General features: G+C 35.8%; 7 protein-coding genes across 7 annotated transcripts in view; 3 read left to right on the top strand and 4 right to left on the bottom strand.

Moving 5' to 3' along the window:
* LOC142349906 (uncharacterized) overlaps positions 1-25,161 on the top strand; it is a 419,533-nt gene that overhangs the window by 141,889 nt on the left and 252,483 nt on the right. The gene's annotated exons all lie outside the window — the stretch shown is intronic.
* Positions 1-25,161, top strand: part of LOC142349904 (uncharacterized) — a 412,979-nt gene that overhangs the window by 143,014 nt on the left and 244,804 nt on the right. The gene's annotated exons all lie outside the window — the stretch shown is intronic.
* The window catches only part of LOC142349900 (endoplasmic reticulum-Golgi intermediate compartment protein 3-like), a 393,083-nt gene that overhangs the window by 143,011 nt on the left and 224,911 nt on the right, over positions 1-25,161 (top strand). The window lies entirely within an intron of this gene.
* LOC142349905 (ER membrane protein complex subunit 8/9 homolog) overlaps positions 1-25,161 on the bottom strand; it is a 181,194-nt gene that overhangs the window by 17,092 nt on the left and 138,941 nt on the right. Inside the window, exons 2-4 of the mRNA XM_075401750.1 lie at positions 2,169-2,370; positions 668-776; positions 4-173 (exon numbers count right to left, since the gene is read on the bottom strand). Coding sequence (XP_075257865.1) covers positions 4-173; positions 668-776; positions 2,169-2,351 — 462 coding nt within the window. The 5' untranslated portion in view covers positions 2,352-2,370. The remainder of the gene's footprint in view (positions 1-3; positions 174-667; positions 777-2,168; positions 2,371-25,161) is intronic.
* Positions 1-25,161, bottom strand: part of LOC142349901 (endoplasmic reticulum-Golgi intermediate compartment protein 3-like) — a 448,624-nt gene that overhangs the window by 284,543 nt on the left and 138,920 nt on the right. The gene's annotated exons all lie outside the window — the stretch shown is intronic.
* The window catches only part of LOC142349903 (uncharacterized), a 471,688-nt gene that overhangs the window by 307,615 nt on the left and 138,912 nt on the right, over positions 1-25,161 (bottom strand). The window lies entirely within an intron of this gene.
* The window catches only part of LOC142349218 (uncharacterized), a 74,124-nt gene continuing 59,574 nt past the window's right edge, over positions 10,612-25,161 (bottom strand). The window contains exons 7-8 of the mRNA XM_075400633.1: positions 22,355-22,630; positions 10,612-11,776 (exon numbers count right to left, since the gene is read on the bottom strand). Of these exons, the coding sequence (XP_075256748.1) occupies positions 11,099-11,776; positions 22,355-22,630 (954 nt within the window). The 3' untranslated portion in view covers positions 10,612-11,098. The remainder of the gene's footprint in view (positions 11,777-22,354; positions 22,631-25,161) is intronic.

Raw genomic sequence — 25,161 nt, 5'->3', positions numbered from 1 at the left:
TACCAGTGTCCAATCGCTTTCTCCTACTGAGTTAGTGTATAGTCTGAAGCTGGTGTGCTGCAAGCTTTCTGCTGCAGTAGAAACTGGCTGGTCATTGTTCAGTATCACTACACATCCTCCCACCCCACTGTTCTCCACTATCTTTTCTCCCATTCTTAGACCCAACACATTACCTGAAAAGCAACAAAAGTACTTAACAATGCAGCAAACCTGTCACCGTAAAGGTTGCGCATAAGCTGCCGAAAACTCACTACCTACAGAGGAATATAACTAACATCGAATAGTCGTTGTGGTTATGTTTTACTATCACATCAATGCGACTGGCAAGTCAACTCAACATTCAACCCTTGCGGACATGAAGTTGACTTATTTCGCTGCCAATTGCTTTAGTGGGATCACCAAAACCATGAATAGTCACTATTCGATGATAATATATCCCACTGTTCGAATTATTATTTTGTGACTAGAAGCTATTTGGCAACTGAGCTGGCGCACAGATAAGAGTTAAGATTTCGGTTTGCCAGTGTACAAACAGTCACCGTAACAAATCAAAAAAAATTAATTTAAGCCACACTGCAAACGTTACCTAAGGAAAAACAGCTCAATAATTTGTCTTCCAAGTACACAAGCGGACATAATAGTGGGTTAAAAGGAATTTGCTCGCTACCTTTATTTGGGTCTACTTTGTGGTGTTTCATCTCAGGTGCGAAGTAGTATCCAGCTATAGTCAGTCTACTCCCATCAGAGGCCACTGTCTGCTGGCAGTAATGGTCTACCTACAGAAGCAACAGCTGAAATTTTCTGTATCTTGAAATTTGAAAAACATAGCTGGCAGGTTGCCAGAAAATAGCCGCAATAGATTCGTAGATCGGCAGTCTAAAAAAACAGTAAAAGACAGACCAAAAAAATCGCCTTTTCATTGAAGGCTGATCTGTTATATTTTGATTAAAAATCTGCATACGTTATTGCTGCCTCTATTAGCTGATCTCAAATAACATTCATTTAGAGTGACACACACCCGTTTGACCTTATCTCTTTGAATTAAAGTAAATAAAAGTCAATTTCAAAGTGAGGAAGTCATTTTTGAGAGTGAGTAAGTCGCTCCACTGAGAGCGAAAAATGACGTCACACATGCAATTCAGTTGAAATTGCATGAACGAATGAACAAAAAGTGGCTGTGACGTCATATGGTCGTAACAAAAATCATGACGACGAAATAAAAAACATAGCAGGACAAGTCCTGACGTACAATTCAAAGAATTTTCATTGACTAAACAGAAAACTAGACCTAGAACGGACTATGAATGGATTGGAAAAACCATTTAGAAAAAATCCGATCCAAAAAATCGAAAAAACAGTAAAAATCAAAGTGAAATTGCCGCATGTGAACAAAAAACCACTACCGATAAAGCGAATTTTTGTCCAAACACCGTATTCTTACTCTACTTTAAAATTAGAGCGAAAAAATTTCACGCCGCAAAACCACTCGATTTTTCGCTCCATTTCCTGTTTCGCCGTGACCAAAATCACTACTCCCATTTGACTTCGAAAATCATGAAAATGTGTGAACAGATCTTAAAAAAAAGACAGCGCCCCAATGCAATTCAAAGTCTTTGAATTGTAAAAAACCAAGAGAAGGCCAATAATAGCCCCAGCTATCGCTGTGCGGCTATTAAAAAACATTTCATCAAACAATTATAGAAAAGCAAAAAAGGTGTGTTGGGGCGGCGAAACAGTCCAATGCAAAAGTTCAAACTAAATTCAGATTAACCAGAGGATTAATTGCCAGCTTATTATCTGAGTTATACTACTGAAACGCACAAAAAAAATATTTTCTAGATTATGTTGATCAGAAAAAACAGCCAACAGGACAAGAGAATTTTTTTAATAATTGAACGGAAAAAAATTATATTTACACTGCAAAATACCAATTGGACACTGGCTTTCATCAAATGGTTTAACATTTTACCTTGGTTGATTTGAAGCTTAAGAATGTTTGATTGGATGGTTCCGTACAACAAATCCACTCCGTTAGACATTTTAACTTCATTATAGTGATTTGATTTGACTGAAAAAGGAAGTACGAATAAAGTACGGAGTTGTACATAATTGATGAGGTCAATATTTATTTTTTATTTAATTATTTTTTAGAAGTATTAGCAGACTACCATGTAGAGTGCAGCCTCAGCCATTGGTTGTAGAGCTAGATTGCAGTGGAAGAGAGGGATCGCATCCACAATGCACTGTCTGTTTCCCTCTAAAGAGAGGAGGAGACCATTCACGGGGGAGCAAGGGTGCTTGGCCGCATGCAGGAACATCTTGGCTGTCGCCTCCAAACTCAATTCAAACATCTTCCCAATATTTACTCTAAAATTTATCATATCAAGTCTGAGATCACAAGAAGAGAAAATTGATAAGTACAAATTTTGACACAGAGTCAGATCGACATAACTGAAGTCATTAATGATAGTATTGACTTGGGTCGTAACTGTAACAAAAACCGTAAAAAATATGTTTCTCGCTTTTTGAGAGCGACAGTATAAGTTCACTGAAATCTAACTTGCTGACAAACGCCTCACAAACGTTAAATTTGAGATACTCCAATTATTTGAATTACCTATTTTCTAAAAGCAAACACTTAATTTCATTTCTCTTTTTAAATGTATCAACAATTGCTCGCAAGTGAACCCAAATTACTAGAACCACTCAAGATGAATTTCATTTCGAAATCTAGGCTGTTCCTTTTTTCACCTTGGACTATTTTCTTTGCTTCATGGAGGTAATGTTTCTCAAGTTCCTTTCAACTGAATCGAATTGAATCTCGAACTTACGATTGGAGACAACAAAATCATAATAAAGCCTTTTCTTTATCACTTTTGAGAAGAGAAGTGAGGAGTGAAAACGATCAAAGTAAATTGACACTTTGCAAAGTAAACAAGAGTGCAGAAAAAAGAAGAAGACAAATATTAATGGTAATAACATCAAGGAGACATCAGTAAATGTAGAATATAAGCGAGACACCATACATATCTATCTGGTTAATTAATTGTTCAGTAATGTTTGTTAATCACCATTTCGATTTAGGACCGAAACTCTACTCGTCTTCAAAAAACCAATCTAATTAAATATTCAGTTACTACATCACCACCTCAGCTAAAGTAACCTATTTTTTAAGAATATCATCAAAGATCAGCGCAAAATCAGCGGCGCCACTTCAGATTCAATTTGCATTCAAGTAATGATAAACCTAGGATTCAAGCACAAAAAAATTACAGCAAGAATCCTATATTAAGCATTACTCATAGACAAATTTTTAAACATTTTTGCCTTAAAAAAATCACATTCAACTTTAAAAATACCCTTTAAAATGATGATATTTTACTAACATGTTTTAACCTTAAAAGAACAATTTTATCGTACCTCGCACATTTCAAATAAAAAAATTATATTTGAAAATTATAATTGAAAGTTATAAAACTGAATATATTTTTGATTTTTTTTCTTCATAAAAACAAACATGAATCATTGTGAGACTTGCAACAGAGTTTGAGAAGCTTATTGATTACGTTATTGCGTCACCATCTTGTTCACTGTCTGCATATATTTTAAAATAGTAAATTGTTCAAAACAAAAATATTCTTTTATTTATAATAATAATAATTTGTTTCCGAACTAGTGTATAAATATACAACACATTCGAGAGGTCACCAAAAAGGCCTGAGCCTGTCCATAGGATGGTGCCTCTATTAAGCTTGCACAATAAAGAAGTTACCTCACGCTACTGATCAAGTTACCAGAACTGTCCCGTCAGCACTTTGTTTCCCTGTATGTTATTGTCTCTTAAGTTATGTAGGATATTAACTAGAGCAGATTAGTTTACAACTAAAATTTCTCTTACAATGTTTTGTCTAGAGTAAAAAATTAAACAATTTTCTTGTTCGGTACATTAGTTTTTTTGTTGGCACGTCGTCATCCTCAAGGTTTTTACGGTTTTTAGTCTTTTCTTATCAGACTGAAAGTTACGGACTTCTTCATTGCTGAAGATTTGTGATCCATAGCCACAGTCAGAACTTGGTCTTAAACTCTTACTCATCAATTTCAACATCTCGTACAGATGCAATTCCATTGGTGTCAGTAATTTATAATTCTCTGACCTCACGGACGCTGTTGAATTTTTTTAGTCCGAATATTATCCTGATTATGTGATTTTGTGACCAGTTAAGTTGTTTAAGCTCCGATTTGCTTGCGCAACCATAAATTAGTACACCATACTGAAGAACTGGTTGGACATAGAGTTTGTATAACTTAATCAAAATATCCCTTCTGTATCTATTTTTGTATTGCTAGAAACAATAGATTGCTTTTTAAGCTTGGTCTTGATTTCTTCTATGTGCGTTTTAAAGCTTAGTTTTTTATCAATGTTTACACCAAGGTATTTTGTACTCTCTTTGTCATACAATGTTATTCCTTGTAATTGTAATCTTTTCACAGTCTCTCTTTTTGCAAAACACGTCATGTTACACTTTGGGAAATTTACTGTCAATTTATTTCTGTCAAACCAATCGCACAACCTGCCAAGATCGTTTAGCAAGTCATCATTATTGAGTTTAGTATTTGAGGCCTCCGGGTGTGAATTGGTTCTTGTGTGGATGTGAAATGTCCCTTCTACAAAACAACTTTCTACTGATCAATAAGGCTTACAGAGAACCTAATGAAATCCGGATAAAAACTAATACCGGGCAAAAATTTTAACCGCCACTTATTGCGTCAATTATACACCTCAGATGATTGGATAATTTTTTTACAAAAAATAATTTTAAAACACCAACGCATCGTAAAGACTAGCCACAGTTTCTAATTTAACGGGTGGCCGGTCATACGAAAATCCCGGTAATCATACAAGCTCATATATGATTCCAGGTGATCATACAAGTTCATATTTAGGACATCCTGATAATCATACAACGGTCATAAAACTTTCAAGAAAACTTATAACGCCATAATTGTGACGCTCATTTCACCCAAAATAAGTTGCATCATGATAACCCTTCAAATTATTCCGAATAGGACAATGAATTTTCCTGGTCATCGTACAAGGTCATTAAGTTTTTAAATCGGGTCTAGTAAAAGTAAACCTCTTTCTCTCTAATCAGTTTTCTCAGGGAACCCCGCTTTTTCCGATCACATTGATTATGTGTGATACTTCAAACTTTTCGATTTGTTTTGTCTACAGTCTACTCTGTTGTACCGACTATATGCATTGTGATTTTGCTCAAAATTCGGTCTTTGTTAAATTTGAGGGAAAAATTCCTTTTTTCGAAGATTTGGTTATTGCCAAAAATTCAATTTAAGTTTTACTTTATTTCTGAGCAAAAAAACTTGACCTGTAATTCTTGCTCCCAGCGTTTACTGCATGTCTTGTCACGACTATTTAGGATATAAAAGAGGAATTGTCTCTTTCTGGGTTTCGTATTTAGGAGAACTAGATCTACTTTTTCCAAAAGAGAGACCCCTTGTGGTCGTTCTCTCTGATTTGGAATCCTTGACATCTTCAATGTATTCACTCCGTTAGTCTTCACCAGCATAAATCAAGAGAACTTTGCGTGTAATCGGGTCGGGTAAAAACTTATTTTGCTAACTCAACAAAAATTCTCTTTGGAAATTCTCCTTTTTCGATCGTCAAGATGTTTTTTTTTCTATAAATCTCTCGGTTACGTCAATTGCATTCATTATGATTTTGATCAAAAACTGGCCTGGCTGGCAAAATTGAGGAAATATTTTATTTTATCGCAATATTTTAGAGCCAATTTTCACTTCAAATAACGCAGATTGTGAACTTTTTTACTCGTAAATGTTACTCCCTTCACTTAAAATTGTTATGGACCCACTCTTCTCGGATATAAAAAAGGAATTGTTTCTTTCTATAATTTGGAGTTAGGAAAACTCGGTCAATTTTTACTTCAAAATTATATACAATGAGACCACTAAGCCCCAAGTAAGAGCGGACAACACCAAGTGTAAACTGCAAAAACCCACCTCCGTCACAAAGTGGACTACTCTGTCTCAGTTATCAGGCGTCGCTTTTCCGTTGCTAGGGCTCATTTATTTTATGCTCACATTTCTTAGAGCTTTTGCTCTAATAATTTATATTTCCTTAGGCTTCGAGAAAATAATTATTGTATTCGGAAACTCGCATGTGCAACGCATGGTTGCTCTATGTGATGCTGTGCATTTCTTCGCAGTTCGCGGGCTCAACGAATACAAGTGGTCGCTTTACTTGGTTATTCAGGCGATTACCTGACAATTATTTTTGAGGCTGCAGGTAACGATATCTCGTCGGCTCTTGGATTCTATTGAAAGTAATTGAGACTCCCATCCAATAATCAAGGTGATGATTTGGTGCACAGAACCATCGCAAGGGGGTTCTTTCATGCTCATCATATCGCGAGAATCTGCTATTACTCCAACCCATATGCTTAACTCTCGTCTGATAAATGCGTCTCCATAAATCCTGATGACCGAGCTGCTTTCCCTCTGATAATGCACACGTGACAAGAGAAAGTTCTAATCTCCGCTCTTTGAGATATTGTCCCTAACCTTTGTTTTATGATTCGTTTCAATTTTGAATGAAATCTATTCAAGATGAAAAAGTTGCAAAAAGTTTCATTGCTGAAGTCTTAAAATAAACCATTTCCAAACTGTAGAGAAACTTAATAGCTCCTAAAATATACACAGCTCATCAAATGAAAAATTTCAAAATTCATTTAAAATAAAAAAAATTTTCTATGTGCCAATTTTTTTTATTTGCTGCGCAAATTCTACGTATTCAGTTAGATTCTAAAATTACACTTAATTCAGCGTTTAAACTGAACGCTATTAAACATAATACTAATGACAGCTAGCAATCACTTTAATGGACGTTGATAAACTAATGCGATATGACTTAATGACCGGGCTCTTTACGCTTATCCTCTTTCCTTTGATCTTTTGATATTGCTCATTTGACTTTTGAAAAAATCCATTCTGTTGAAAAAATGAATGAGGCAAGTCAAAAGTCATGCGTGAGAATCGAGACTTATGTAAAACGAAAAACGTGATCGAAAAGCGAACTGAAAAACATAGCAGGACAAGTCCTGACGTACAATTCAAAAAACTGCAGTAAAAATCAAAGTCAAATGGCCGCATGTAAACGAAAAACCACACATGAGAATGCAAATGGTTGTTCAAACACCGTTGTCCCACTCTACTTTAAAATTAGAGGCAGCATTTCACAACGCAAAGAGCGAGAAATGAAATTTGGAAGATTTAAAATAGGAGAAGAGTGAAAACTTTATCCAAAATTGGTCGTATTTATAGTCCGAAAAATAAACAATATTTGAAGTTAAGATTTGTTAAAAGGTTAATATATCAAAAATCAAGTGATGTATGAGGTGATGTCATTTCATTATTACGAGCAAAAAGTTCTTTCACTTGAGATCGTTCAAGAAGTTCCAATTCAAAGAATTTTCATAAATTAACAAAAAACTAGCTCTGGTAGGGATTGTGAGTGAACTGGAAAAACCATTTAAAAAAAATCGGATCAAAAATATAAAAAAAAACAGAAAATCAAAGATTAAAGAAATTCAGCATGTGAACAAAAACCACTAGCGAAAAAGTGAAATTTGGTTTAAACAAAAAAAAAACTATGCCTAGAATGAACTATGAACGGATTTGGAAAACTATTAAGAAAATCCGATCACAAAAAAATCGAAAAAAAGAGTAAAAATCAGTAAAATTGCCGCATGCGAACAAAAAATTACTAGCGAGAAAGCAAAATTTTGAATTTTGTACAAACACCGTTTTCTCACTACTTTAATTTTTTTTCCATTCGCTTTTTTGCTCCACTTCGTTTCGATTTGACCATAATCAACAATCCAATCTGACTTCAAAAATAATGAAAATGAAAGTTCTTTGAATTGTAAAATGGAGATCGCCTTAAATACACTATGGTACCAAAAAGCTTTAGAGCTACGTACACCTAAAGATTTTTTAAAAAGCAATGCAAATATCAAAACATACCCGGCAGATTGCCGGAAAATAGCCGCCGTTGATTCCAATAAGCATGATTGGGATTGGGAATATATTGAAAAAAAAAGATTTTTGTACAAAAATATTTTTATCCCGTTTCGATTTCTGACTTCAATTTTTTATACCGACTCTGTTCATTTTGAATTGCTTTGCTTAGCAACTGATGTTCAAATTCACTTTTAGCAGAATGAGAGAAGAGAGAAACTAGCCTAGAGAAGTCAAAAAGATTTCACGCAAAATGTCAAAAAAGCGGCAAAATGGTAAAGCGAAAAAAGTTTGACGAAGTAAAAAAAAAATACGAGCGCAATAATAGCCGGCTGAGAAGATGAGGGCAGCTATTAATAATATAACTTATTTGAGTTCAAATTTTTTCTCTAATAACGTTTCATTACACCTCTAATTTCTTTAACGTCTAGTATGTATAGTTTTCATACAGGTTTCTCCCGACGTCTGCGTCAATTTCGTTCCAAATTTTATACAACTTTCCCAAAAAAACATTTTTACAATTTTCCTGTTCTTGTTTTTTTTCAAATCTCGTTCCCTTTCTTCAAAAAACTCTAACAATTCCGTCGCTGGAGATGCGTACCCTTGTTTTACCAGTAAAAACAACATTCAGAAAGGCTTCTTGAGCATATTGATGCACCATTTTGAACGGAAACTCTTGCTTTTCTTCTTCAAACTGAATTTTTTGAAGCATTTCTTAAAAAAACGCCATATTTTTTGAGACTTAGTCGAACTGTACCTCTGTAAAATGTATCGTAGCAAGAGAAAGCGTTATGAGCCACTCTGATGCGCTCCAGTGACGTTTTGGGATCATTCAAAACATCGGTAACTAACTTTTTTTTCTGATTCGCTTGACAATTTTGGGGGTCTTCCGCTCGATTTTTGGGCCTCGAAACTGTTATTTTTCAAAGTAACGTTTGTATGCATACTGTGCACTGGATCTTAATTTCAAGTTGAGTTGCTTTTGTATTTTAGACCGTGAAAATCCGACATCTCGTAGCGTAACAACTTGTCAAACAGTGAAAGAACAAAGCGGTTTAACTATCTTTTCTGCGTAAGCTGAGAAAGTGAGAATGAAATTTCTCCTAAAACTTCTAAATTTCACACCTTTACGCCTTAGCGCAAATCATGCTTTAAAAGCAGAAATCATGCTGTACGTAGCTTTTTGGTACCATAGTGTAATTGCCGCTGAGATGCTGACGTCGGCAATTAAAAAGATCAACAATCCCTCAGGTTATCAAAGAAAGCTAGGAATTTTTGAAAAATGAATTTGAAGTAATCTTTATGGATGAAATTTATAAACCTACAATACATTTTACTGCGGACACTCATTCCAAGAAAAATATACCTTTACCTGTATGCATTGCTCAGCTCACTGATTCAGCAATTGGTTGTCACCATTTTCGAAGTAAAAATTGCAAAAATTTGAAACTTTTGATGATATTCTTTATTTAATTTTTGAGAATTTTCAACGGATCCCAATTGGTAACAGCGATGCGGGCAGCTTAGGAGTTTACAGTCCCTTTTTAGGGTTAAAATGTAATGGCCTGACCATTCAGAGGGCCAGACCATTCAGTTCTGGGTATATCCAGCTATGTTTTCACATCTTCCGCAACGGTCATTCGCAAATCTCCTTAGCGTCAATATGAAATATTAGAGTCAGTGTAAAAAACCACATTTCCTTGACAGTTTTGACAGATTACTTTAGCTGCTGCTGGTGGTAGAGAGTGAGTGGGCACAACATCGATTGACAATAGAGAGGTGTAACTAGTATAGATCATTATAACACACTTACACACCCAAGCAATTCCCAGAACCGTTTCCTCATAAATTTCTTTAATATTCGGTTTCTTCATTGTACCGCAAGAATCTTTCACACCACAGGGGAGTCAAACTGAGCTCACTTGATTGAAATTGGACTTATGTAAGGCCATTTTTCACAAATGTACCAAAAATTTCTGATGGTATGTGGTTTGTTCAACACCTTTTCTGAAATACCATTTCTTCTAGTAAACTAGACTAAATTAGCATCGTAGTCATTTTGAAAAATTCTACGAATACCAAAAAAGCCCCGTGTATGTGGCGTTTTACTTTTACTGGTTCATTTGACTTGGTTTAGAAAGGAAACAGTTCCGGTCAAAAATATAATAGTGGATCAATTTAAACACTGATATGTGGTAAAAATATATCAATTGATTGAATCAGAATTAGACTCAGTCCAAATCCAATAGTTAAAATAGGCCTGCAATGTCACATGGGCAAAAAGGCGCTGATAACTGATCAGTTGCTCAAATCTCCGTCTACGACCAAAGTTGATAGAGAAACTCGGCCAGAAGCCTAAAACTTTATCAGTTGGGTTCCCTAAAATTTTATCAGTTGGGTTCCCTAAAATTTTATCAGTTGGGTTCAACTTCATTAATATTATGCCCATCGCATATCGGAACACACTTTGCTAAGTAGATATCAGGCAAAAAATGGAGTTTAAACTCTAACTCACAAATGCTATATTACCTTGAACGAAACCAGTTCCAGTTTGTTTTTTTTGAGAAATCAGCTCGTTTTTTGTACATTGCAGACGAAGAAGGAGGTAAAGACATCTATGTACAACAATTAATATGTATATATAACATTCGTTAGCTACTCAATAGTTAGTTTGACTCTATGTAAAGCTAGTTAATGCGAGGGAGAGCACGAAGCATCAACTACTACTGTTCTAATAACAGACTTTATGAGCCATTTATACAATAGGACACAAAAAGCCATCTTAAGTCATACTGAGGAAATGCACACTCAGGGTAGCATAAACAGACGAGACTATTCGTTTAGCCAATTCCAATGCCCAGAACAAAAATAATTAACGTTTAATTGATTAGAGCTCCTTCTGACAAGAGCAATGAATTATTCTAAGGTGACGATTACGCCGATATGGGCAAATTTTGGATTCATAAAATTATAGAGCAACTCATTGTACATTAAACTGGTCATCAAGGGTTCCAGTCCGTGAAAAACAAATTGGCTCCATTTTTTGTCAGGAATGCGCCGACGCGATTGAGGTTTTAGACTTCCTTCCAGCTGAATTGTTGCTACCGTGACCTCCTATCGATCCCCTCTTCTGATTTCCTCCAGAACCTGACGATTGTCCAGAACTTGAAGATTTGGAATACTTGATAGTTTTTCCAGTAGAGGATGCGAATGTTGATGACCCAGACATCTCCGAAGCTGCCAAAACCCTAACATTTCTCAAGTGTACACCACGTTTGCACGAGGCGCCAGAATTCGAATACATTTTATCTTGTTCACCGCTAGTTGAAGATACAGAGTTGCTGCTTAATACGCTTGAAGCAGCCGAAGACATTAAAGAGCTGAAGTCGCTAGAAGGAACGTTCTCATTTTTGTCAGTGCCCAGTAAACTCCTCACTAAACTTGATGTTCGGAAGCAAGTGGCACCCGATATCCCACCACATCCAGAATCATCTGGATCAGGTAATGAATGCTTACAGAGACTATCAACCACATTGCACGCTGAATTGGCAGCCGAATTAGTTCCTGGAATTCGAGGGGGTAATTTATCCCGAATGCCGTCCAGGCCAGATGTTGGATCATTTAAAATTGTTTGGCTAGGGGATGTTGGGTCAAAAACTGGGAGTTGCGGTGATAAAGAGGATGGAGAGACAAATGACGGGTCTCTAGGATGAGATGGCCTCACCTAAAACAAGTGCAGATACAGATGCCATCAAATTAAAACGAGACCATTCTGCGGATGCAAATTCAAGTTTACCCAACTTGAGCACGCGTGATGCTCAAGTTGGGTAAACTTGCATTTCTACATCATGAAAATTCAAAGTCACTCTCCGGTCTCTTCTTGGATAACATTCTTTGCTAAGTTTTTGAAGAATATCCAACATCTGAAGAAAAATGAACTATTAACAAAACAATAAGAAATAACGAGAGTTCGGTTGAAAAAGTATATAACGATAACTCCCTTATCCCAGATGATCAAAAGGAAACAGGAGGACGGGTCTGACGAAAAAAAGACAGGAGGACGGGCCACCAAATTTGTCAAATCAACGAGCTAAACAATCATTTGGGGGTCATCTTCAAATCGTAATTAATAACATGATCACTAAAAACTTGATGCCAGGAACTCCAACATAACTCCAAAATTTAAAAAATAGTTCACTAGATCCAATAAAACAGTCATATAACCGTTGCCAAAAACTTCAGAACGATTAATGCAATATAAAATGATAGATTTTGCAAAAAAATATATTAGACCAAATTGAGCACGATTTAGGATATCAAAATACCAACACAACACGCATTGCCCAATTCTATCCAAATTAAGCTCAGTACATTTATTAAATCAAATGTTTTGGCTAAAATTCTGGATTTTCAGACGCCCTGAGATTCATTATTAAAAAACTCTACCACAACTTAAAAACTCAAAAACTAAGATTTCTCTAATAGTTAGCCTTTCTGCAAAAAATTTAGAAAACAGGGAACAGGCTGTAAAATTAAAACCATAGCAAGTAGACTGTCAGAAAATAGCCGCAATAGCTTTGTAGATCTAGAGTCTTAAAAAACAGACCAAAAAAGACACCAAAACATTAGTCGTTTCAATGAAGGCTGAGATGTTATATTTTGATTACGAATCTAATCTATGTTATTGCTGCCTCTATTAGCTGCTCTCAAATAACCTTCATTTAGAGTGACACACATTCACTTGACCTTATCTCAATGAATTAAGGTAAAGTGAGGAAGTCAATTTTGAGTGTGCTGTAAGTCACGTGTGACCAAAAAATTTAATCACGCAAATGAACAAAAAACTCGCTCCACTAAGAGCGAAAAATGACGTCACGCACGCACTTCAGTTGCAATTGCATGAGCGAATGAACAAAAGGCAGATTTGAAGTGGCTGTGACGTCATATGGTCGTAACAAAAATCTTGACGACGAAATAAAAAACCAAGAGAAGACCAATAATAGCCCCAGCTATCGCTGTGCGGCTATTAACCATAAGAGGACAAGTCCTGAAACAATTAAAAAACTGCAGAAAAAAATAAAGTCAAATTGCCGCATGTAAACAAAAAACCACACACGAGAATGCGAATGGTTGTTCAAACACCGTTGTCTCACTCTACTTTAAAATTAGCGGCATCATTTCACGACGCAAAGAACGAGAAATTAAATTTAGAAGACTCAAAATAGGAGAAGAGTGAAAACTTTATCCAAAATTGGTCGTATTCATATTCCGAAAAATAAACAATATTTAAAGTTTAGATTTGTTAATTGATTAATATATCGAAAATCAGGTGATGCATGAGGTGGTGTGATTTCATTATTACATAAATTTCCTTCACTTGAGATCGTTCAAGAAGATCCATTTACCATTCAATATTAGTATATAAAAATCAATATCTGACAAACACACAGCTCAATCTGATCAATTGCTTTTCTTTCCGATTTTATTAATATAAAATAAGTTTTTAAGCTCTAAGATATTGTTCTGAGTTCGTATCTATGTTCTGATACATCCACTCAGATTGTTGCCACTAGATCCAATCAGAATTCAGATTGGTGCTGCTACGTAAAAGTTATTCTCTCATTGCATCTGTTGGAGTGTAAATAAGCTTGATTGAGTTGTCATCAACTTGTTCTGGGATGAAATGACACCTCGAGTCTATGTGTCTGCTTTGATCGTTTGTGCAGCACCAGGTAAGTTTTAAGATTTATGCAACTTGTCATCCATGGTTGCGCTCATGTCTCGTACCCCAGTTCATTTAGAAGGCCACGAGATGAGACTGACACTGTCTGTCGCTTCTTGACTTGCTAACTGACGACTGATCCCTCACTGTCTTACAGATTGATATAGTATCCTGTCGTTTTGCAGCATATGTATGTAGGGGGTCTTGAAAGCACATTTCCAAAAACTAGGCCAAACTTGAGCGCTTATAACAGGATTAAACAGAAAACATAGCCAGCAGAATGCCGGAACAGCTGCGAAAGAACACTTGCGTGCCGTATAATAGAGATAGAAACAGATACAGATCTAAATTGAAAAAAAACTGACGCTGATCAAAAAACTTGGTAAAAAACATTAAGCGATGAATTAATAAAGCTTGTTAAAAGTCAATGCGCAGAAGCCCTTTCATTAGGGAGCTTTATTAAACACATGAGTTCCTTTTGACCTTAAACTAATTCAAATTTAACTTAAGTTTTAACATGCAAAAGTCATTTTATTGAGTGAGGTAAGTCACGTATGATCAAAATCTAATCCCGCTAAAGAACTTAAAACCTTTGCTAGAGAGAGGATGAGAAATGACGTCACGCGCGCAAACGCTGTAAGTGAGAGGAAGAAGTTATTCAGAAATTGACTTTTCAGTTTTGCTGTGTTAACAAATGTGAAACGAAAAAGAGCGTCAGACGACGAAACAAAAAAACATAGCAGGACAAGTCCTGACGTACAATTCAAAGAATTTTCATTGATTATACAAAAAAACCCAGACAAACAGCACGGACAAAAAACAGAAAATCAATGTCAAAATTCCGCATGAGAACAAAAAAATCACCAGCGAGAAATGGAGATTTGGTTCAAACAAAAAAACTAGGCCTAGAATGAATTAAGAACGGATTGAGAAAACCTGTCACGCACTGATTTTAGTAGTGTTCCTCGTGGTGTTATTGAGGTTTATATTAAGAGTAATTAACTTGAATAATTGGCATTTTACAAGGACTTATTTGGTGTTTCACAGTGCGATTTTTAGCAGATATATTTTGAAATAAAATTAGCTAGTAATAGATTTTTATTGAGCGGTTCAGATGCGTGATATATCCACTAGTTTGCCTTGTATCTAATAGCTTTTCTCAGAGTTATTCAGCTCAGTAGAAGCCTGGTGTAACTTAGAATTTTATAAAGATTTTCCAGTTCAATCTTTAATTGTTTTAGCAATAATTATTCAATAAATTTAGCAAGAAGTTTCTCAAGTTTTTATCAGGTTTTACAAGATGTTAGGCAACTGATTGTCAGGCTGGTTCTCCAGCGTTCTGCTGATAGTGGGTTCCGCAGGACTGTGCCTTCAGTTGTATTGGTCCTTCGCAAATATTTACTGATTTACAAGTTGGGCAATTTCCGGCTTTTGTACGTCTCTTGGTGTTTGTTCAGTACATATACAATTCCGTATTAGCACCTACTTTATCAGAATAATTACTTCACCAAGTACATAATCTCTCATGAAGTTATTTACTAATTATGTGAATTTATCTTCAAGAAACTCAAAAAAGTAAATATTGAGGCTTTTAGGCACTTGATATGTTTGCTAGTAAAACTGTCAATCTGCGGTTGTTTTTCGTAAACATAAACAAATTAAAGGTTACAGGCCTAGATGGAAATATTGGCTATATATGGCCTTGAAACTGAATGAATATTAATTAATATAAAGCACTTAATTAAAGATATTTTAAGGAATATCATCACGTAACTATGAGGGACGAAATAGGGGCGTGACAAAACCATTTAGAAATACCGATCCAAAAAATCAAAAAAACAGTAAAAATCAGAGTGAAATTGCCGCATGTGAACAAAAAACCACTGGGGAGAAATCAAATTTTTGTTCAAACACCGTTTACTCACTCTATTTTAAAATTAGAGCGAAAAAAATTCACGCCGTAAAACCCCTCGCTTTTTCGCTCCATTTCCTGTTTCGGCGTGACCAAAATCACTACTCCAATTTGACTTCAAAAATCATGAAAATGTGTGAACAGATCTTTAAAAAAAGACAGCGCCCCAATACAATTCAAATTCTTTGAATTGTAAAAAAAACCAAGAGCACCGCAAAATAGCTCTGCTCAGCTTACAGCTTCGCAGTTATAAAAAGACCTTTGCTATCATAAGCCATCAAAGATGGCGGCATGTGATCAATTTTTGGTAACCACAGGAACTTCGCTCAGATACTTTGCAATTTCCGTTATCGAATACATGATATCATGAACGAGATCAGCATGCACTAAAGCATCGTGGATTACCTCATAATTGACAAGCATGCTGTACAACGAATGGAAATATTTATTCAACAGGTCGTCAACGTCGGATAAATTTAAGGCCTTCTCTTCATAAATTCATAAAACGAGTAATAGATGGTCTTGCATTATATTTTTTCAGCAAAAAAATAATCATTGATAGCCAAAAAAACTCCGCATTTTGTAGGAACTATGGCCTAACTGTTGCCAGATATGATTTCAAACAGTTGAAAGAACTTTCCTGCCAGGCAGACGAGAAGCAGGGATCAAGCAAATCGTGAGCATTACACTTATGAGCAATCCTTTTACTTCTATTTGCCATAAAAACGCCAACTGAAGGTATGACAGAACTGAACATTAGCCTTATTGTTACGAAAAATGAATTATGATTCGGGAAAGAAAGCGGAAGTAAATAGTAGCCCTACATTTATCACAGCCGAACACATGATGAAGCAAATTTCCACTTAATCTGCAGGCTCTCTAATGATTTGCTCAATTTAACGATCCTGAGATGGATAGAGATATAAAACTTTAAACAAACACCAATTTGCGCACAAAAACAGACCTTCTTGCACTTTGACAGAGCTAACTTAGACACACCCTGCAATTCAATGCTCTTGGTCATTGCAAAGTTTCTCGCGTTTCAAATTCTCATTATGTTATCACATCCTGATATACAGTTCACCTGCCAAGAAAGAAAGAAAGAATTTATTTCTTTGATCAAGTACCAAATAAGTAACAGCAAGTACAAAACATAGCTGGCAGATTGCCAGAAAATAGCCGCAATAGATTCGTAGATCGGCAGTCTAAAAAAAAACAGTAAAAAAGACAGACCAAAAAAATTCGTCTTTTCATTGAAGGCTGATCTGTTATATTTTGGTTAAAAATCTGTATAAGTTATTGCTGCCTCTATTAGCTGATCTCAAATAACCTTCATTTAGAGTGATACACACCCATTTGACCTTATCTCTTTGAATTAAAGTAAATAAAAGTCAATTTCAAAGTGAGGAAGTCATTTTTGAGAGTGAGGTAAGTCAAGTGTGACCAAAAATTTAATCACGCGCATGAACAAAAAAACTCGCTCCACTAAGAGCGAAAAATGACGTCACACATGCAATTCAGTTGAAATTGCATGAACGAAGGAACAAAAAATGGCTGTGACGTCATATGGTCGTAACAAAAATCATGACGACGAAATAAAAAAAAAACCAAGAGAAGGCCAATAATAGCCTCAGCTACCGCTGTGCGGCTATTAAAAATAAACGTAAATATTGACTCGTACAAACATGATCAAAGTGGACAGGCAACGGGGTATTTAAACCCACACGCCCTGCCCTTAGAGACTGTAAAATAGGCAGTAGGACTATTTCAACAAAGAAGTTCCTATGATAACAAAAACATAGAAAAATGAAGAAATGGAAAAAAAACTTAAAAATATTTTCGCTATATTCGACAAAAATTAACATCAGCCTCATTAAAGCTCAAAACTCGTTAAACCTACTGGAGGCATAAATTAGGCCTCCAAAATTTTTCGGTTTAAAAATTTTTCTAAGTTTTTCAGAAGCAATTCTAGCGTGAAAAATTCAAAATTTTTTGAAAAATTGCGATAACTCGAAAACTAGAAGGAATTGAGAGCTCATATTTTGTCACAAAAATCCCATTCCCAAAGTAGATGTCTGATAGCATTTATCCAAGGCGTCGTTTTTTAGGAATTGCCAAAATTTAATTTCATGGCATTGATCGTCAACAAAAATAACGCGATAGGATAATTAATATGAAAAATTGCAAGAATGAAAAATATCATAAATCAGAGTATGTTAACAATGCTCTTTAGACAAATATTTCCCTGTGCAACGACTATGTCAAAAACAAGTAAACGCAATTACAATGAATAAAGAATGGTTGAACAAGTTCCGCTGTCACTCTTTCAAATGAACGGCTTTTTTGCGTCAACAAATTGCAAGGACCTGACGAAAGTCACGTTTGCAAGATAACTGCAAAAGAAACGTCTGCAAACAAGCACTATCATTTATTAGATTTATTAGGCATTTTCTAAAAATTCTTCCTTAGAAAATTCTTCCTTTCTCAGCGTTTCCGCAAAACGTTCAATTAGAACTCACGAAGGCTCTAAGAGCTACAGAGCGACTTAACCACAACGAGCTTTAACTGGTTATCCTGTTTTGGGGACAGAAAGCCAGACGAAAAAACAACAGACTAAACTCGGACGCATTGCTTTCAATGAGGCGGCAAGCAGTTGGCCTCGGTAGTAGCCACTCGCACTTGGGGATGCTAGCATTGAAGTTGGGGTAGTTAAGTGGAGTGCCACGCGTTGGTGGAAGGGTATTGTTGAGGGCTGGATGAGAGGGGGGTTCAAACCACCAAATGGAGAAAGGTAGATGGGAGGTGTTTGAGAAGCGCCAGTGGAGGGGGTGGGGTTACTGAGGGCGGTGACTCAAAAGCTTTGTTAATCTCATACTTAGAGACTACTAACGCGCCATGATAGCAATTAAAAAGCTCAGAAGAAAATTCGGTTGTACAAAAAAAACTGGCACACTACAAGAAAATAAACGCAATAGCTTTGTAGAACTGCAGGCTCAAAAAATAGAAAACAAGCAGAGCAAAGAAAGATTTTTTTTAAATTGCTGAGATGTTATATTTTGATGATAAGGAATCTGTATATTCTATTGCTGTTTCTATTAGCTGCCCTCGAATAACCTTCAATTACAGTGACACACATTCACTTGACCTTATCCGTTCGAACTGAAGTGCAGAAAAGCAAATTCAGAGTGACGAAAGTCATTTTTGAAAGTGAGGCAATTCACGTCTGACCAAAAACTTAATCACGCGAATGAACAAAGTAATTCATTCCAATAAGAGTGAGAAATGATGTCACGCAATTCAGTTGAAATTGCTTGAAAGAATAAAAAAGCACATTTGAAGTGATTGACGTCATATGGTCGTAACAAAAATCTTGAAATGAAAAACATAGCAGGACAAGCCCTGAATTACAATCCAAATAATTGAATTAATTAAGGAACTGACAACCAACATCTTAACAGCAAGATCAAAATAAGATAGACAACAACGGCCGTGACCATATATGACAAAAAATTCACAAAAAAATCGAAACATTTATAAGCTTTTTTCAGACTCGTGTTTATAGAATCTCCAGCAATAGCAAAACCTTGAATCTACGCATCCTTAGAATAGTTACACAAAACAACATCTTTGTGGAAATATTGGCGAGAAATCGAAAAACAGACCAAAACTAAAGAAAATGGCAACAATGAGAATCTCGATGGCGATAAGATAAGACTCTCAAAACTACATGCCAATATCCTTAACCACAGCATATTATCAAACTTCAGAAGCCGTAAGATACATTCTTAGGCAGTTCTAAACAAGAATTGTTACTTTTGAGACTTACTGCAAGACAACAGCCGAAACAAAAAAACTAATTTTTTTTATTTTTTGAAAAGGAAGCGCCAAAACGAAAAAACGGATGTTAAGAAGAAACTAATTAGGTTCAACTCCTCATTAACCACTATAACTAAAAAAACAGTCAATATTGAGACTAAATGATAGGACAAAAATACGACCAAATAACGAAATTAATTTTAAAAGTCACGCAAAGCAACAGAGACTCGGAAAATTTAAAAAATTCAAAATATTTCATGAACAGATTGCAAGTCAAGGTCATAAAAAGACTAGCTTTGAACTGAAACAATTAAACAGATTAAAATAATTCAAATTAGCAACCTATGAGACCTCCCCTAGAGAGATAATTTGCAGGCAACGAAATGTTTAACAATATGTTCAGAACAAATAAGTCTTGAAAACAAGTCGACATAAATTTGAACATCTAATTAGGTTCAATTACGCCTTATTAGCAAACAGTGATACTGTCATTATTGATAAAGTGATAAAGACAACAGAGATATTAAAAAGAGGGGCAAACATCGAATTTTATAACAAATAGTGTCAACAACATAGCCGGCAGATTGCCGGAAAACAGACACGTTAAACGATTGTGGCCTTCGATGAATCGAAACAACTGAAGAAATAAGATAGACAGATCGTCCACCAGACCTTCTATAAGGAAAAAACCATAACGGTGTTATGGTTTGGGTTTTTTCAAAGTCATGAAAGATCTTTTCAAAATTAATATTCGACATCAAAAACTCAAGACTAATACACAAGAATTAGGGATATAAGTTTGGCACTACTTAGATGCACACTATTGATCTTTAACTAGTAAATGTTAATAAAATTTGAAGTTCCATGAGTGAGTTCAGAAATCATTTTCTGAGTGGTAAGTAACGCAATTGACCTAAAAGCAGAAATAACGTCACGCAAACAAAATTCAACTGCAACAGTAGAAGTCATTGAGAAAGCCAATTCCAAGAAGTCAGGTTGTAAGAAACATCGATGGAGACGCCGAATTAAAAACATGAAGTCCCCAATAATAGCCGCAATCGCTTCGCGGCAATTATTACACATAGCTTGCAGATTGCCAGAAAATAGCCGCAATAGCTTTGTAGACCTGCAATCTCAAAAAGATACTAAAAGAAACAGACCAAAAAATCATTTTTATTAAATTCTGACATGCTATATTTTTTATTAAGAATTTGTTTATCCTAATACTACTTCTCTTCACTGCTCTCAAATAATCTTCAATTAAAGTGACACACTCGCTTGACCTTATCTCTTTGAATTGAAGTGGAGAAAAGTCAATTTTAGTGAGAAGTCATTTTTGAGAATGAGGTAAGCCACGTGTGACCAAAAAATTTTGTTCACGCGAATGAACAAAAAACTCCAATGAAACTGAAAAATGACGTCACGCACGCACTTCAGTTGATATTGCATGAACGATTGAACAAAAAGCGGATTTGAAGTGATTGTGACGTCATATGGTCTAAACAAAAATGTTGAAATAAAAAAAACAAGAGAAGGCCAATAATACCCTCAGCTATCGCGTCGCGGCTATTAAACATAGCCGGCAGATAGCCGGAAAATAGCCGCGATAGACGCTTCGGGCCTTCCATGAAATGAAACAACTAAAGAGAAGAGACAGACAGATCGACCACCAGTCCTTTAATAGAGCACTGGACTTCTCGGGTTAGCTTTGGACTGTCATCTTTATGAGACACATAAGCTCTTTAAGGAGAAAGCCCTAATAGGGCTTTCCAAAATTAGGATCTTTTCCGTTTGTGCCCCTTCAGCTTAGTGGGCGCATATTATTTGCACCCCTCAGATGCACATGCAATATTTTTTACATAATGACATACTATGTAATGGCACGTGCTCTGTAAATGGGGGGCGCATAACGTACTGGGGGCACAAACGGAGAAGATCCCAAAATTATTATTCGAAATCAAAAACTCAAGACTCTAATAATCAAGATTTAGGGCATAAATGTTTGGCACTACTTAGATGCACACTATTGACCTTTAACAAGTAAATGTTCATAAAATTTAAAGTTCCAAAAGTGAGTTCAGAAGTCATTTTTTGAGGTAAGTCATTGAAAAAGTCAATTCCAAGAAGTCAGGATAAAACGAAACAAAAATCTGTTAGACGAAGTAAAAAAAATTAGGAGCGCTATAATAGCCGCCTGGAATAGAGGACGCGGCGATTAAAAAAACATTAGATGCCCGTTGACGAGTTCAATAAATTGCAAATAGACGCAACAAGACATATGTATCACATTAATAGCACTCAAGAGAATAATCACTGAAAACAGCAGTCAAGTGCCCGCACGTGAAAATCGCTTTCAAAAACCTAAAATTTGTTTAAACACCAACTACAAACTACACTTTGAAGGTATTTTGACAAAAATCACGCTTCAAACCTACTCACTTTTTCGCTCGCTTTACTACTCTAGCGTGATTAAAAATACCACTCTAATTTGACTGCTCACAGACGTGAAAAGTGAACAGATGCTTTAAAAAAGACGGCACACCAATACAAACCAAATACTTTGTAATTTTAAAAACCAAGAGAAGGCCAATAATAGCCTCAGCTATCGCTTTGGGGCTATTAAAAAAAGCCTAGCAGGACTAACCTAATTGCTATAATCTTTGTTTCAAACCAACTAAACATGAACTGGCGTATATTTAGATCATGCACTACTTTGAAGATTTGTGAATACCAACTTATATTAATTATTTCTATTATAAGTTTCATCTATCCAAATAATTTTCATCTTGCGAACTTGTTGATACCATTCACTTCAAAGACATTGTCTTCAAAGTGTGAACTTTCAACCATACCTTGTAATGGGTGGCAAAGTCTGTGGGAAAGAACTTGAGCACCTCCTCAATATAGGGCACTGGGCAGAAATCAAGAGAGAGGTGGTTGGGGGACCTGCCCCTGCCACCCAAAGACGACTCCCTACAACTCCTGTCCTCAATTGTGGGAAATGTAGACGACTGTGTGCAATTGATATCAGCTGAGGTAGGGGAGGATAAATTTGTGATCTCAGTCACAATTGGCGCATCATCAACAGACGAGTTTGAAAATGAATTATCGGACGCGGTTGAGGATTTCTAAAACAAAAGACTTGACTTCAGGACAGAATAGTTTTGCAGTGACAAAGTGAAAATCAGCCCCCCGCAAGAAGCAACAGAAAAGCTGCGCAGATATGAAGCCAGACCTCTTTTCCAAACACACGCTCCCACCAGCTCGACTTCTGTAATTCCTGCCAAAGAACAAATAGCGGGTCATTGCACACTCAGTGACTAGGGAAGGTTTAACAGACGCACTTTCACATCAACATCGCCTAGACTTAATTATACTCATGAAATCATTTCGTTTTTCACGAATAGAACGCACATCCCAGGAATATAAAACTGAGCAATCATGTATATTCCTGGATTATAGTAACTCAGTTCATTTTAAAAACAAATTTTATCTGCGTTTATGGCGCTAGTTCTTGTTCACCGTTTTGTTCTCTGATGATGCTAAGGCTCCTACGTAAATCTTAAATTCCAAGTCATCTATGCAATATTCGGTCTGATGAAAAAGATGCGGGCATATTTCCATTCCAATAAATGGAAACAACCACACCAGCACGAGAAACCCCTTAACCGAACAAATTTAGCTGAATATTATGAACATAGCTGGCAGATTGCCAAGTTGTTTTAAAATATTAATAAAAGGAATTAGACCTATATGACTCTGTATTTGATATACACTTATCTAGCCTAAAGCTACCTGCAAAAATTGTCCAGTACTTTTTAGCTCTAAATCGTCTTAATAAAGTAAGCAAATTGAGAGAGAGAGAGAGAGAGAGAGAGAGAGAGAGAGAGAGAGAGCGAAAGTAAGTTTCAGAGAGGAAAAACAGAAAATACCAAAGAATTATTCAAGTGAATGACAAAACATGGAAAAACATCATCGCAAATCTGCCAAAAAATCCGCCAATGAATCAACAAAAAGTTGCATTGAAGTGAAAGTGAAGTCCTAGAACGCAACAAAAAAGTTGACAATCTAAATACAGAGCCCGAATAATTCCGCAAGCGATTCGAAGCGCAGGACCTTCCCAAACAAAACCGTTATTGCACCCTAAAATAATTATCTATCGACCGAAAACTAATATTCTTTTGCAACGAAAGATTTAAAATTTAAATTCCTGTCGGAAGCAGAAAAGTTTCAGCATTGAAATCATTGAAGCCAGCGAGCAAAACCAATAACGACTTTCTGAAACCATACGAAACTCACAAATTTGAACCTTCCGGACGAAGTTTTGACAGACAAAACACTATCAAATTTTGAAGCCGCAAAGTTTTGTCTCATTAGAAACAACTGGCAAATGACCAAGCTAATAATTATCACGAAATACTCAGTCTGAAAAATACAGAACACAGCAATTAACTCAACGACCCAAAAGAAAATGCGAAAGCATAAGGCAGATTAGGCTTAGGGAAAGTTTAGGTTTCAAGCAAACAATGGATAATTTGTTTTGCTGTTACAGCATTCCAAAAAATTTAAAATAAACAGACTAATAACAAATAATAACAGGGCATAGGCTAGACAAGCTTTCAGAAAGTCAGAAAGGTCACAATGTCGAGCGTGAAAAATTTACTCAAGTGAAATTCAAAAGGTCAAGCAAAATATTTGCATAAAAAGATACCAGCACTTACAATAATTGCTTCGAACTTCGATCGAGAGCAATTAAAGAGAACTGCTCTTTATTAAAGTGAATACTTCTCTCTCTCTCTCTCTCTCTCTCTCTCTCTCTCCCCCTCTCCCTCTCCCCCTCCCCCTCCCCCTCCCCCTCCCTCTCGCTCTCTCTCTCTCTCTCTCTCTCCTCTCTCTCTCCTCTCTCTCTCTCTCTCTCTCTCTCTCCCTCTCTCTCTCTCTCTCCTCTCTCTCTCTCTCTCTCTCTCTCTCTCTCTCTCTCTCTCTCTCTCTTTATCAAAGCCGTCCCAAGATATTTCTGAGAACACAAATATCAGTAATTTCAGTCATATATATCAGCTCAAAATATCAGGATAGTAATTCCAACATACTCTCAGAGCCGCATTATGTGAAAAGAAATCAACTGCATACAAATGATTAACAGAAAAAAAGATAAAATCTTCAAATTCTTTATAACAATTTGCAAAGGCAGAGCAAAAACAAGATTCTGAATACTAATATATTTTATGATATATCACAAACTTTTGTTGAAATCACAATTATGAAACAATTTTCATTGATTGAATTCCAAACATCTAACATCAAAAAAAATTCAGATATCAATACCGAACAAAATAAAATCGCCGAGATTGCACAAAGAGCATCTTTCAAGTGAAATAAATCATAAAACAAACATCCAACTGAGTAAAACTGGACAAAACACCAAAGCTGGATTAATATGTGCACAACTTTAGAAGAAAATCTCGCATCAAAATCTTGAGATGTTCGATGGATGAATTATCAAATGGAAGACGCCATATACACTGATTACAAAAAAAAATGTTCAAAGTCAAGAAAATTTTTTAGAAAAATGAGCAAAATTTGCACTTGAAAAGCATAAGGATCTCAAAAAACATAAAACATTGTACCAGCAGTTCCAGAGAGTTAAGAATGATGTCGA

This window comes from Convolutriloba macropyga, chromosome 11 (assembly GCF_964194025.1).
Source record: "Convolutriloba macropyga chromosome 11, txConMacr16.3, whole genome shotgun sequence".
Lineage (NCBI taxonomy): Eukaryota > Metazoa > Xenacoelomorpha > Acoela > Convolutidae > Convolutriloba > Convolutriloba macropyga.
The sequence above is the reverse complement of the archived record's forward strand: the minus strand, read 5'-3'. Positions and strand labels throughout refer to the sequence as shown.